Source organism: Vitis riparia, chromosome 10 (assembly GCF_004353265.1).
Source record: "Vitis riparia cultivar Riparia Gloire de Montpellier isolate 1030 chromosome 10, EGFV_Vit.rip_1.0, whole genome shotgun sequence".
NCBI classification, from domain to species: Eukaryota; Viridiplantae; Streptophyta; class Magnoliopsida; order Vitales; family Vitaceae; genus Vitis; species Vitis riparia.
Window position 1 is genome coordinate 23314797 of NC_048440.1, and position 15164 is coordinate 23329960.

The window sequence follows — 15164 nt, forward strand, 5'->3', positions numbered from 1 at the left end:
TTTTATTGTTTCGAAATTATGATAATTATCTTTTAAAATTACAATTTGAGTTTTTTTTTTTAAATGAAAAAAATAAAAATTTAATAATTGTGATGTTAATTATGCCACATACCACAAAACTTATATAACAAGCAAATTACAAAGAGGCATCAATATTGGGTTATGTGTACAACAACAATAAAAATTTGTTGAAGGACATGTAGGCAACATTAGCCCACAAGTCACATGGAAATGGAGGGCTGTATTATAATTTGAATGGAGATTGTCATGTTGCCAGTTGACAAAAGAGGCAAGCCCACAGACAAGTTTTCCATTTTCCTGGCAAAAACATTAGCATTTGGAAATTTGAATTTTCCAAGTTTGAAGAAAATAAAGTTTTTGTCATTATTAGCTCATTAGTACTATGTTTTGTTTCCAAAAAGTTTAAAGAAAAAAATTATAAGAAAATTTTATAATTATTTTATTTAGTTATTTATATTTTATCTAGGAATATACTTTTCTTTTAAATGTTACCTAACCTTATCTAAGAAAGATTCAAAAAAAGTTAAATTTTTTTCCAAGATACCTTTTTACTTTAGAGAAACTCAATATGACTTAAAATTTTAATTATTATTTGACTTCTTAATATTTATTACATAGTAAAAGCATCAGATATAACGACCATTCAATCATCATGGTTATGATCATAAAAACACCTTAAAATGGATATTCCTCGAAGAGACACAACATTACATTATGTATTCAATCAAACTTCCCGTTTTATCGAAGACACAAATCAACATTACATTGGATATCATTATTTTATTAAAAAAGTAAATTACACAAAAACTTTTTTTTTTTTAATTTCCTTTTTATGAAAATTATTACATTCATCTTTGTGGGTCACATCTATAAACACCCTTTCTCTTTGACTTTAGGCATCAAATAACACTTTTTGGTATCATGGTAAATATGTTTATATAACCAAATTTCAAACAAACAGTTTAGACTTCTTTTTTTTGTGTAGAAATTATATTATTCACCTATATAAATGTGTAACACGTTTATAAACACCCTTTTGTCTTTGAGTTTAGGCATCAAATATCACTTTTTGATATCATGGTAAATATCTTTATATAATATAAATTATGATAAATGTGTAGCAAATGTTGGTTGGAGTTGTTTTAAAATTGCAAGAACAAATGGATAATGTGGGCGGAGCATGAGAGATGGCATTAGTAGCCATCCTCAACATAATCAACTGGAGAGAATTTCATAACATTCATTATAGATGACTTCTCTAAACTGGTTGAATGTGTTTTAAAACTATGAAGGGGGATAACAAATTATATGAACATAGTCAACATGCTTTAAACACTAATTATAGATTAAAATCTAATATCAAAAGTTTAGCATGTTATCCACATAATTTTCATTTTTGTGTGTTAGTCTTGTTGATTTGTGGGTGATGATATGACCTAGAAATGGACGATCCTATCTAAAATCTTGTACATTGTATAATGGGGGAGAAATTGAACTTCTCTAAATTCATGAATGTAGAAATGCAGATTTTAAAATGTAATCCAGAGATTTGGGACCCTGGCTAATCCTTGACCACAAAGACAGCTGTGAACAAGTCACATATTTTTCTCATCAGGCCCCCCCCCAAAGAATCCTCTTCCCATGTACAATCTCTTCAGTAATCTGATGATACTCCTTTGAAATTTCAATTGCTGACTGGCCCCATTTGAAATCAAAGAGTGAATGGTGCATGAATTGGCTGTGATGTGTCCCTTTTGTTTGGTCATTCTACCACCTCTTTCTTGGTCTTTTCTGACAAGGTCCACAAGTCATCATAAATCTCTTCTGATGGGACTTGGTTTTTATGTCTATGTGTCAAAATGGGTGATAGCACCTGAACTTTTCAATATTGCTCACTTTGCAAACTTTTATTTCAGCAACATACACTTTATATGATTTTCTTTTGGAAGAGACTATGATTGGATTGGGATGGGTTTTGCACATTAATCCCACTTGCACATTTTTTGGTCTCCCAAATGGTTGTTCAAATGTGAGAAATCCCCACCTACCTTTGTTTCCATTTTAAACAGGGTTTTACGGAATGTGAAGGAAGATTTCAAATGGTTCTTGGAATTGCATTTCTGACAGATTCAATGAAACAATGTGTAGTGAGAGCTGAATCATTATCATACATTTTATTTTACCAATATTTGTTTTTAAACTTAGCAATGATAACTTCCTAAAGATAAGCTAATATCATGTGGAGGAGCTTAAATTGCTGGCCTACATCTCCTGTGGAGGAGCAGTAATGGCTCACAGATAAGCTAATACCTGTTGGGTATTTAATAATGCTATATGCTAGCGAAACACAAGTTGAAAAAACAAACATGACATGAATGTGTAAGACCGAAGATGATTAGGTTCATTACAATTCACGGGATAAGTCAAAACTTCGAGATAGATGCATTATATGGGATGAATCAAGTCTCATTGTGTATCTTCGCATGAGTATAAATAGCTCGATCTTATCGAGAATTAATTGGTTTTCAGATGAGATGATTAAATCTTTACTAAAAATGCACTCCATCATAAAGGCCTCGTACCCACAAATGGCCAGCAGTAGATAAATAGATGAGACAGCAGGCTTTGTGACATATTAACCAATTAATCATGCCCCTGGTACAATGTTAGCCTATCAACTTTACTAGAATGTGTATCATTCTAACAGTTGATAATACAGGAATTCAAGGGTGGGAAGTGGGAATTGACATTTTCCATTATGGATTCAAGATTCCTTTTGGCACATTGCGAGTTGCTGGGCCTGGGTCATTGAACCTATTCATGGAATCCCACCGTGTGGCCTGTCTCAAGCCTCATGCATTATGGTGGTGTTTTGCTTGCACGGCACACAAACTGCATAAAGAATCCATCTTTCTTCTTCTGAGTACTTCAATTTTTATTTTTATTTTTAAGTTAAGTATGAGGTTTGTTTTAGTGAAACCACTTTCAATGTTGATATGGGTTTTCTTCAATGGTCGTGTGCACTGCCAAAAGCCTGCTGTTACTAGTATTGGCACTGTATTTGATTATAGTTTGGTCACTGGAAGAGTTTCAAAGGCAGCCATAAAAGCAGCAGTTGGCTGTTAATGCTGATCCTAGCTTCCATGCTGATACCAGTTACAGTGTTTTGATGGGGTCAGTTGGAGGTACCTTTCTACCTATTTATTGAGGTTTTGTTTTTTTCCCCCATAGATATAAGTTCATGCCTGTCTGTCAGTATCCATATATGTAAATATTATAATAGTATAATTCACCTATTGATTTGAATTAATGGGTTGGTTGGGTTGAGCTACTGATTTGAATTTTATGTGGCTTGAAGTTAAATGATACAGAGGAATTGATTCATCTCTATTGTAGCTGAGTATTGGGGGAACCCTTTTCCTATTTATGTGTAAAACCATGGATTAGTCACACAGCAGAATGAACGAATAGACAGAATGCAAGAGGTGCAATGTATCAATTACAGTAACACAAGCCTATTTTCTTCACCCCGATTTTAATAAGAAAAAACTTAAGAGATCTTTGTGCCCCTTCCTGTCTTGTTAGCTTGATATATTGTTGTCCATTCAAGTCTAGGGTTTTCAAATCTCTATCTGTGTTAACTCCCCAATTTGTTTGTTTGCGGTTAAACATATCTTAGCTACATTTTTTTTATTCCTTGTCCTAAGTTTTATGCATTCCATATGTTCTATAAAATTTCAAAACCAAACTTTTTTTTTTTTCCTGTTTGAAAGAGCCCAAGGCAGATAATTTATGAGACTTATTGTCTTCATTTGGATTTAACAAATAATGAGGGGGATGGAAAAGTTGTTAAAATAGAAGGAATTAGTTTTTAAGTAATGTTAAACAATTTCTTTTCCTTTTCCTCATGCTTATGGAGATTCAAAGGAATTGTGAAGATAAAATCTATGGGAAATAGTCCAGAGAAAATGTTTATGTAAAAGATGACATCGGTGCGATCATCTTCAGATGGAACTGAAGGACACCATATCAAGAGCCAAATTACTCATCAAACATGCTAGATTTTCAAATTTCTTACTCAGGGGTTATGAACTTATGATATGTTGGATAAGACCAGTTGAAAAAGAAAACTATAAGAGATCGAAGCAATACTAAATTGCATGAAGATGATGCAGCCAAAGCCAATCTGAAATGTGTGTCTGTGTCCTGCAAGTTCTCTGTTTCTTCTCTTTATCTCCTCTCTTCATGTCAATTTTTCCCTTCTCAAATATGCTATTTTATAATTACAACCAGAGTCTTGTATTTTACAGCTAAAGATCACAATTTATGATTTTCTAGTGTATTTTCTGCTTTCCATATTCCAACTTATTCCAAGTTTTTACGAGTTCTCTTTATTGGAGAGTTTTCCTTTCAACTTCTGGTGCATGTTTTTAATAGGAGAGGATACCATAAGATATGAGGGAACTTATGTGATTCCTGAACTTTTTGGGGTTGATAAGATGTATGGAAGGGACTTTATTGAGTCTTCTTTTCCTTTTTGTCCTGCTTTTGGCCTTGAACAGCATTCTTGTAATGTGGTCTGAAGAGACTCTTTACTGTTGTTTGGGTGTTCAAAGAAGTGGGAAATTCACTTTTTCATTTTCCTTACTTCTCTAGTTAAACTTCAAGCAACTTCGAACTTAGCCTTAATAATTTTACTTTTTGGTTGTGCCTAGTGTTTTGTCCTCATCTTGGAAGGAGTTCCCTATTTGGATCTAATATTATAATGACATATGAATATAGGAAATATTTTAGAGAATATTTTTCACACACAAGGAATCTATACGAATTAGGAATTTGGGACACTTTACAACAGTCTCTATTTGGATCAAATTCCATTGAGTCAATCTTCCATCTCTCCATGATACACACTTTTTGTATCACATCCCGACAAGAGAATAATTAACTCCACTTTCAACTAAAACTCCTTTTGTCATCATCTTGTGTGGTTTCTGTTTTTGTTTTCTTATTTTCTTCTCTCTATTATTATTCTTTGTTGTGGTTTTTCACAATAGGTCTCCTAGTGCCCTTAATATGATTTTTGGCCATGGGATCAACACTCTCCTATCTTCAGTTCCCTTTTATGCTTGTGATACAGCAGGACATCTGTTAATTATGTGGATGAGTTCTTAGATGAATTAGGGAACATCTCTCTCATATTTAAGCAGAATATCTGCTGCTGGGAAATCTTAAAACCTTGATGTTGGAATTATTCAACTTAGAAAACCACTAAAATCAAAGTTCATTGTTTAACTGTGCATATTCAACTTGATGTAAATGGGAACCTAGTTAGTGGTGGTTATGAGTCATGACATCATTAATATCAAGTGGAAGTTGATACATAGAATTGGTTAATGATCTCATGGTTCAGGTTTTTTTGTTGTTCCAGCAGACACTGTACAGGGAGCAGCACAGCCTTTTCTGTGTGGATCAGAAACTTTGATAATATTACCTGGCCTGGTGGAAATGTGGATAAACCATGTGGGTGTGTTGCTGCTGATAAAAAAAAGCCCATCGACAATTGGAGTGCCAAGGAGGGTTAGTTTTAGCAAATTTGTAATGGGAATATCAAACAGTCACAAAATCAAAGGACACCGTATGGATATGGATGCAGCAAGCAAGTTGGTTTCTTATGAAGTTCCCTATACACTTGTGGCTATTGCTAATGGACAATTCAACCTCAGGTACAATAAGCTTGTGGAAATGGTTGCTGAGGATGAATATTGCCTCCTTAGTAATAAATATCAGTAAGATAAAAAGAAGGCTGTGTAAAATGGTCTAATGATACTAAATATTCTTGTAAGGTAGCGTCTATCCCAGAAATGTCAAAATTGGAAAATGGTGTATCTGTATATTGTTGCATGTTTGACAGACATATAGTTAATGCATTCAGTCTCCCTTGCTAATTCCTTCGAACTGTGTCGTTGGTTGATTGATGCTGTTGTTGGAGACATTACCATTGTAACAAGATGTACAAAGGTGGTCGGTTTCTTTCAGCCTTACATTTCTACTTGTCTTGTCACTATGACATCCATAAAATGTAAGAAGTGAAATGCTTTGGTGTTTCTCCAGACCATTTACAGTGGAGATGTGGTGTGCTACAGCAGTTTTATTTGAATTCTTTCCCTTAATTGGAGTGGTTATTGGGCTTCTTGACCATCAGCTGAACAACAATCTTTCAAGCCCTCCTAAGCTTGCAACAATCTCACTGTAAGCCATCTTCATAATTAAATAAAATCCTTGTCAATATTTCCTATTTCTTATTCCTTGATGGCATTGCATGCTTGTTTGCAAATAAAATGAATTTTTAATTCAGCCTTCTTGATTACTATTTGAGCCTTCAGTCACATTAGGTTTTCTATTTCTTTTATTTTTGGTTGCAGGATTAGCTTCAACAATGTTTGAAGGCAATCAGTAAGAAAACTTATGACCTTTATCTTCTGGTTGATCATTTTAATTTCTATTTTGTAATAGCATGAAATGTTTACTTATTTAACTATATTTGGAAACTCCTGAAGAGTATGAAAGACCGCTGCAGTAAAGCCCAGTCAATTGAGGGGTTGCTGCTATTGTAGATGAGCTTCCTCAGACAATTGTTTCGAGTCATCTGACTTTGTGATTGTCAGAGATTTTCCAAGAGCGGATGGGGATTTGTAAATAAAACTATTTGCAACATACCTGTTTCACAAAGTTAAAAATTCTGAGAAAAATTAGATAATGAAAATTAAATCAAAGTATAAACTAGCCTGGGATGCCCTTTTATCACAGTTTACTTTTTTGCTAACACAAGACCCTCACTTGTGGATATCCAGAGGGTGCTTCTCAAGTTTACATTTTTGCTAATGCCAATGTCCTTATTAACAGGAATACAAAGCGGTCCTTGGATGCATCATTTTTGTCTAAAGGAAACAAAGATGCAACACAAATTGGAAGGGTTTTAGAACCAGGTTTTATCCTTAACCTGATTGGTTGTATACTACAGTTCAGTGAGTTCATGGTAATATACAGAGTTAAAAGTCATTTTTGTACAGAATCATTTATGAGAGTTGGCTTAATACATATTGTTGTAGCAACTTAAACTTCTTGGTCGCTTCACATGGCATTACAACCTCTTGTTTATGTCTCCTACTTGTTGAGCCCTTTTGCAAGCAAGAGAAGGTTTCATGTGAGGTGGGGTGTTAAGGCTTTAGCCCAAGTCAGCTCAAGATACATCATTTACCCATATCTTCATCCCCGCCTTTATATACATCTGTGTATTACAATGTTATTTATTTATTTATTTACTAATGGTATATTGTTGAATTATTTCTGGTATGTTTAGTTACTACTATTTGTTGTTGTTGTCCTTGTTTTCTCTTTTTTTCTTTTGATATATATGCATGTGGATTTTTCAAGTACCATATGGTACATTTATGATGGTGTATGTTTCTGCAGGAATTTTTGGAGTCCACAATTTTCTTTTTGTGTTTCCTCTATGTTTACTACTGTTATTCATATTCATGTTCATGTTCATGTCGTGGTGCTTTCCCATGTGCATATCGATTTGTTGAACCATTGTCAATGTCAACTGACACTGGTTGCTTTCAATTTGATCAGTGAAAGATTGACCCAAGCAACCACACATGAGTGAGAGTGGACTTGTGGCAGAAGATACAAATTGCAGTTAATTCTGCGAAGTCGCAGTAGGTAGATTGATAAGATGCATTAATTAAAGCCACATACTGACACTGCTCATTGACCTCGTACAAAATTTGAAGCATACAGCATCTGACTTCTGGTTGTGGTATTTAAGCATGCTTTCGTTTAATCTGGACTTTGTGGGACAAAGAGTCCAAGCAGCTGCTTTTATTTTCATAGTTGGAGCTTGTTAGTTTTAGCTTTAGAACATCATTCGAACATCAAGTTGTGATCTGCCTAGTTAACAGCTTATAAATGGTTTCACCCTTCTTTGGGAGATCCATAATGTTCAAACAAACCTGTGGTACACGTCTCACAATCCATACAACGGGTCATAATCATTCAGATTTGTGAGGGGTGCTCTGTTTAGGTTGGAGCTGTTGTTTTGGCTGGGGAACATCAATTGAACTGCCAAGTTTTGCGACCTACGTATTCAACTGCTTATAAAAAGGCTTCAACCATCTTCTGTAAACTCATAATTTCTAAACAGATACCTAGTACATGTTTTCATTTCCTTGAATCATATTCACTGCATCTGTTATTTAGCCCTTCAACTTTAAATGTTTCATCCAATCTACTATTGATTGTCATTTGTTTTCAGGCTCTAGTTAATCACTTTGTTTCTATGACTGCATCTATGCTTGCAGGTTTAGTTTCTTGACAACATTTTTTGGCTCTCAACCCCGTCACATATGCTTAGATGTAACGAAAGAAACAACACCTCCGTAGTTAATGCTCTTGTTCAACAATTCCCAGTTAAGGATTGGAGCCAGGGCACTGCAGAATCCAATGTGGTTGGTAAGTGCTGATTTTCTTCTCTACCTATTTATTGCAAAACTTATCATTGATGACATCGTTGACTACAACTCATTAGACAGAGACATAAATATTCATTTCTCGGAATTTACGGGGGTGCATTGCAACATTTTTTGATGATATTAGTTATTTTAGACCTTAGATCACATCCATGTTTTGTGATTCACAGTATTTTCAGTTCTTACTATATAGCTTACAACATTGAAATTTTTAATACTCGAGTGATTCTGCAGGGTCTGAAATAGCAACCAATTGCAAAATAATCTGTATTCCGTGGACGTGTTGACTTTTTGGTCTATGAACTGACCTAGGGTCCGTTTAAAGGATGCATAAATGATAGGAGTGCGATGGGCTTGAAGATGTGGGAAAAAAACCATTTGTTTGAATTCTGAATTCTACAGTTCATGATGAGTTCACTTATTGAATTAACAATGATAGTATAAACCAACTTCCAAATCTTAAACCATGAAAACTTTTGATGTATCAAACACTATTACATGTACAGATCATACATCAAATTTGAGTAGTGGATTCATTATTCAACACGATCACTAGACAGCCTGTAATAGCCAAATGCTACCAAACTAATCTTAATCTCTCTGTAGGAAGACTTTCCCCTGAAACAGAGTATCAAACAGAGTGCTGGACTCCTGAAAATGATTACTAGACTTCTTATATGAGCAATTTGAAGGATGTTTCATTTTCCTCTAATAGTAAGTGAATACTTACCGGGGGCTAAAATTAAACTGATCTGCTTGTGGCTTGAGAGCAGGGACGATTCCCCATGCACATCCCATCTTGGAGTAATTCTTGCTCTCTCAAACCCAACCCCCCACTCCCTTCCTATCAAGCTATCCTCTTTAAATTTCCCCTATTCCATATCTTCAGAGAATCCATATTTAATGAGAACAGCTCCCCCAAATCAAACCATGAAATTTCCACCATATTTAACAGACTATGGGCATAAATATAGCAGCACCCTGCACCCACCATATATTAAAAAAAATCGGATAATATTTCATTGATATCTATTGTCATTCTCACACAACCAAACCAATCCAATGCCATTCCATTGTCTGGCTGCTGAGAATTTATTCGTAATACTTAACACCCAACACCACACCCTGTTTCATCTGCCTTCTAACTGGCAGACTCATCTGTGCAAGAAGGAAGAGGTAGTGCCACGTGATCGCCGTGAATGGCACACACATCAAGTAATTCAATGAAGCAACTCATCCCTGAGGCAACAGTGTTCATTAATGTGTTGACCAATTCCATTTATGTCCTTTCTTCTTCTATGTGTGGTTGTTCAGCTCCATCCTCATTCACTTCCCCTCCAATGACTGAAGTTTCAGTTTCTGTTCAATCATCCATTCCGGTGCCCTCACATGGCTTCCTTAACAGAGGTGATAACTATTCTTTCTATATAAAAGTACCTTTGAGGATTATCATTGATGAGTCATAAGTCAATTCACGGTTCAAGTGCTTATTAAGAATAGGAATAATCCAATTAAGTTCATGGATTTACCTAGGTTAATTTATGGATTAATAAAAGATTTTTATCTTTGAAACCCATTAGCATTAGAAGGGGCAGTGTACAATGATAAGATCCTTTCCCTTAGGATGGCATAACCTTAAATTAAAGTTAAGGGCAAGGTTCAAACGAGGAAAGGCTTACGTCGGATACCTAGGCACGCAGGGAGGAGGAAAGGCAATGGAAATGCTTTGGGAAGTTGAAGATAGGCATACATCCGGGAATTCAACTTTCGAACTGCTGCTGAGACAACCTGGTGAACACCGGTTCACAGCCTAAAATTTTGAATCTATCATCTTATTCCTCCCATTAACACCATAACCGGCCTGAGAAACATATAAATTATGATTCTTAAGACAAGCAATTTCGTTTTCGAACTTAAAGATAGTAAAGAAATCAGAAGGGGTATTAGACAAACGTGGTTCTGGCAACGATCAGCTGGAGGTACCAAAAATAATGTAAGGCATTTATTCCACACAACCCAATACATTGAATTAAAAGCATTTAAGACAAAGGCAGTGAGTACTAAATGCTGTCTTCTGCAATATACGGCAGTGATACGTGGGCATACACCAAGGTTGTATGCCATTTCATATACTTAAAAACACACGCTCTTTGACCCATGCCAAAACCCTAACAATCAATTACTTCTCGTGGGCCACCCATATCGAAAATTTGATGAAGTTTAACTGCAACACAATGGGCTAGCTGTCGTTTTCCTTTTCATCTAGGTAAGATGAGAGCTTTGAGGGGGTTTTTCATGACAACTGTGAAGGCAAAGGTTTCAGTCGGGTCAGGTGGGGAACCCGGGGCCGGGATCCATTTGAATGCATGGATCATCCTTGCAATCAACAAATTCACATGCAACGTGCCCAAATTCATGGCTGGACAGATTCTCCTGCCCGCGCCAAATGGGACCATTTTCACTCCCCGGGTTCCGGTCACGTCCACGTTGACTCCGTCTCCTTGGAGGAACCTCTCAGGCCGGAACTCTGCCGGGTCCTGCCACAGGTCCGGGTCCTCTGTCACCCAGGCGGTGTAGAACTCCACGTTCACGTCAGCTGGAATTGTGTAGCCGCCGAGCTCTGTGTCCTTGGTGGCTGCATGGGATAGAACGAAATGACTGGGCGGGTGGCGCCGGAAAGTTTCCTTCACGATTGCACCGAGGTAGGGCATTTTCTCTACGTCTCCTTCCGTGACAACTCCATCTTTTCCTACACAGTCGATTATCTCTTTGTAAAGCTTTTGCTGAATGTCCTGGTTCATCACCAAGTGAAGCAGAGCCCACTCAACCGTGGTTGCACTGGTATCGGTTCCGGCGTTGATGATTTCCGAGCAGAGTGTAACGAGCTCTTCCTCTCCCAACCGACCTCGCTCGGCAGGCTCCAGCCCAAAAAGCGAGTCGATATAGGCTGCACCGATCGGACTCACCATTTCTGAGCTGCTGCGGCCGGGGGCTCCCTTACTCTCCACGAATGCTCTTCTGCTTCTCACGAGTGGAACCATGCACTCCATTTGTTTCTTCCTCAGCTCCTTCGCTTCTCTCAGTTGCCGGCGCAGCAGAGGCGTCAGAACCGGCAGGAAGTCCGGGAGCTTCGGCGTAGTCATCAACATGACGTCCTTCAGTACGCTCTCGATCTCCTTAATCCGCCGCTCGGAGATCTTTGCACCAAAACATATACATATAAGAATGCTACAGATAGTGAGCCTACAGTTGCTCATCACCTCCACAAAACCCTTCTCCGAAACCTCCATTTGCAGCCTCCTCATGTGGTTCTCCAGCGCCCACTTCCGTATCCAACTGCACTGCCTGATCCTCGTGGGAGTTATCAGCTCCGCCACAAAGTTCCGCCGCAAAGTCCTCCAAAGCGGCCCATACTGAGCCGAGTTAATGGCGCATTTCCCCACACTGAACACAAGCCGTGTTGGCGAATCCTCTGGTCTGCTAGCGAATATCGGCCCCCTCTGCACCAAAGCTTCATGAATCAGCTCAGAGCTCGTCACAATAACCAGAGTCCGCTGACCCATCTGTAGCGTGAAGATAGGTCCATACTTGGCACGTAAATCACGTACCACGTAGATGAAGGGACGGCGCTGGAGGATCACCTGCACCAGGTTCCCAACCAGCGGCCACCCGGGTGGGCCTGGTGGGAGGTTCTTGGGACCACCGCCGGTGACTGACCAGTACCGCCACCAGAAACGGAGGAAGATGAGAGCCAAAGAGAGGAGAAGGAGGTCAGTCAACTCCATTGGTAGAGAGAATGAATAAAGAAGTAAGGTGTAAGTGATGAAGACCAAAGAGGCAGGGTAGTTTTATAGATATCAAAAGGAGGTTGTGGAGTGAATGAGTTTGGTGGTCAGCCCACTGTTTCGTATTCAATATTTTCATCAGCTATATTTACTGTGTGTACGGATTTAAGCAGTTGATTTTAGGGTTTTACCTCGTGAGCCCTTCAAGGGACAGGAGGAGAAGGAAACCAGGATTAATTTCTTAATTATTCGGCTAATTGTATACTTATTCATTCAATGATGGGTATAATCCTATGATATTGTTTATATATAAAAGAAACCATAAAATTGGATGTTTCCAATCGATCTTAAGATGACCATTATTTTTTTAATCATAGTATGATCAAGGCATAAAAAGGCTTAAACTCTCTATAGATAGGAATGGACAAAGCTGAGTTACCATTGTATTTTGATTTTTTATTTTTTTTTTAAAATATCTTAGGGATTTTTTTGAAAATATTTTTAAATAATTTTTAGGAATAAAATTCTATTTAAGAAATCAAATATTAAAAACGATTTTCGCATTTCATTCTTTACAAAAGTATTGAGATAAGGATAATACAAAAATGCACTTGCATCTTTAGAACAAATTTTGAAAATAATGTTTTTGTTAAAAGTTTATAACCTATAATGCAAAAGTTTTTAAAATATTTTCTATCTTTTTAATTATTACCCAAAATAATGTACAAAACATGGGTAAAAACATATCACATTTGTTTTGGAAAAACAACCTACTTTCAAAAAATATATATATATATATATATATATATATATATATATATTTAAAAAAATTTTCAATAATTTAAATTACACAAAAAAAGCTTTTATCTCTTTAAAGATAATTTTGGATAGAACTCTAGGAAAAGCTCTTTTTATTAATAATTAATTTGGGGTAATTAATTTCAAACTCTTGTTACAAGTTTACGGATCATCATAGACCTCAAATTTTGATTTGTAATTTAGATATGATTTGTAATGGAATAAATTTGAGCCATTGATTTCAAACCCATGTTATAATTAAGAGGCTTTAAAGAAATATTTAGGAGTTACACCTATAATTTGGTAAATTGGATGAATTAGAAGGTTGATTTGTATTAAATCTAATCATTAATATATCCGACTTAGATCAAACCCAACCTAAGATTGGGTTGAGAATTCTCATACAAAGACCATTAGTAATTTGGTTCCTAACACATTTCATTACAAGAAGGAAAAACAGACAAATAATAAAATTTTATTTGATAACTATTTTAAAAATAATTTATTAAAATTATTTTATAATATTTTATGGAATAAAAGTTTGCTTCAAAATTTAAATATATTTTAAAAATAATTTTTATATATGATATTCTATATGTTTATATAATTATTTTTTAGAATAATCCTAAAAAATCAAGTAAAAGCCATCGAAGATAATTAAAAGATTTTATATAAAAATACTCTAATTTATTATCTTTAGAAAGAATAAAAAAACAAAATTTTGATTTTTAACTGCATTTTTTATTTTTTGCTTTGGAATACAAAAAAAAAAACTACAATTATCCAAGAATGCCTTAGCACTTCCTTGGACTGCCATCTTCGATACATTGAGGGTCCATAAGGAGGGCAAAGTGAGGGCTTGTATTGCGGGCATCGCTGCCTGCATGTCCTTGGTTGTGGTGGGAGGAATTGCAGCTGCGCTTGGGAAGGCAGCAGCACCCAGGTGTTGTGTGAGATTGTTGGTTGGGACTTGGGAGGACACCAATTTGTTGAGGCTGTTGGTTGTTCTTGGAATAAAGAAAGGGTGATGTGCAAGAAAACATAGCGTCACAACATGCTCAAATGACGCACGTGAGGTTAGAAAAGGCCTAATTCTGTGACAATATGCTGGAAGTATTAGTTGGTTCTTGTCAGGGCTTTCTAGCAACCTATATTTTCCAAATGAACTATTTTGATATTTGACATGCCCAAATCTATTGACTAGCTTTATAATATTTCCATCTCTCAAAATACTATAACAAGGCTCACTCACCCTTAAATATATATATATATATATCAATATAAGATATTCACAAAGTCCACTAAGGTACTAGGAAAAGACTAATATAACTTATTCAACATGTTAAATCATGATATATGTTTTTTTTTTCATCGATCAAGATATCATTCAATATGTTATGTCACGATATAATTTGTTTCACTTTATATTGAATCATATGGTATTTTTCATTTTTTTTTGCTTTGATTAAAATGTTCTCACTCCGATGCAAGCCCCCTATCTCTTTGAATCCTTGGATGATGAATTATTAAAACTTTTTAACTAATACAATTTGGTTATAATTGAATTCTTAGGTGATGTTTGGTTGATTAGATATGATATGAGATAGTATATGAGAAGAAATAATATATCATATTCCATATTTAATTGATAAGAAGTATGATAAGTTATCTCATCATGAAATATATTATTAGTCTTTTTTTTTTATATATATATGATTTCTACATCAAATATGTTATTTTTAAGTTAAAAGGTAGGATATATATATATAGATAATAAATTTATTTTTGAATCAATTATTTATTTTGTATATAACTTATTTTAAAAAATAGAAACCCTTTACTATACAATTAAAGTTATAGTTAAAAAAATATTTATAAAATATAGAATAATATTTTTTATGATATAATATTTATTGGATTTAATATTTAAGGATATTATATTCCATTAAAAAATTATATTTAAAGATATATATTTTCATATTTTATAATGAACGTATTTTATCTTTATCTTATCCTCTTACCCTAGGAG

At 35.4% G+C, this 15164-nt stretch overlaps 1 protein-coding gene and 1 long non-coding RNA gene across 5 annotated transcripts; one reads left to right on the forward strand and one right to left on the reverse strand.

Annotated features, from left to right (window-relative positions):
- Nucleotides 1-2835: 2835 nt before the first annotated feature.
- LOC117923490 lies at nt 2836-9064 on the forward strand. 4 transcript variants are annotated; one of them, XR_004652627.1, is made up of 7 exons: nt 2837-3206; nt 5450-6039; nt 6133-6270; nt 6444-7007; nt 7657-7746; nt 8385-8535; nt 8787-9064. It is a non-coding gene; the product is annotated as an uncharacterized LOC117923490 (long non-coding RNA). The 4 variants fall into 4 exon arrangements; XR_004652629.1 differs by having other exon boundaries at nt 2838-3206; nt 5450-6270; nt 6444-6474; nt 6925-7007; XR_004652626.1 differs by having other exon boundaries at nt 2836-3206; nt 5450-6270.
- Nucleotides 9065-10526: 1462 nt separating this feature from the next.
- LOC117923323 (cytochrome P450 77A1) lies at nt 10527-12353 on the reverse strand. The gene has a single exon (XM_034841576.1). The coding sequence runs from the start codon at nt 12335-12337 to the stop codon at nt 10811-10813; it is 1527 nt and encodes a 508-aa protein (XP_034697467.1). The 5' UTR covers nt 12338-12353; the 3' UTR covers nt 10527-10810.
- Nucleotides 12354-15164: the final 2811 nt, after the last annotated feature.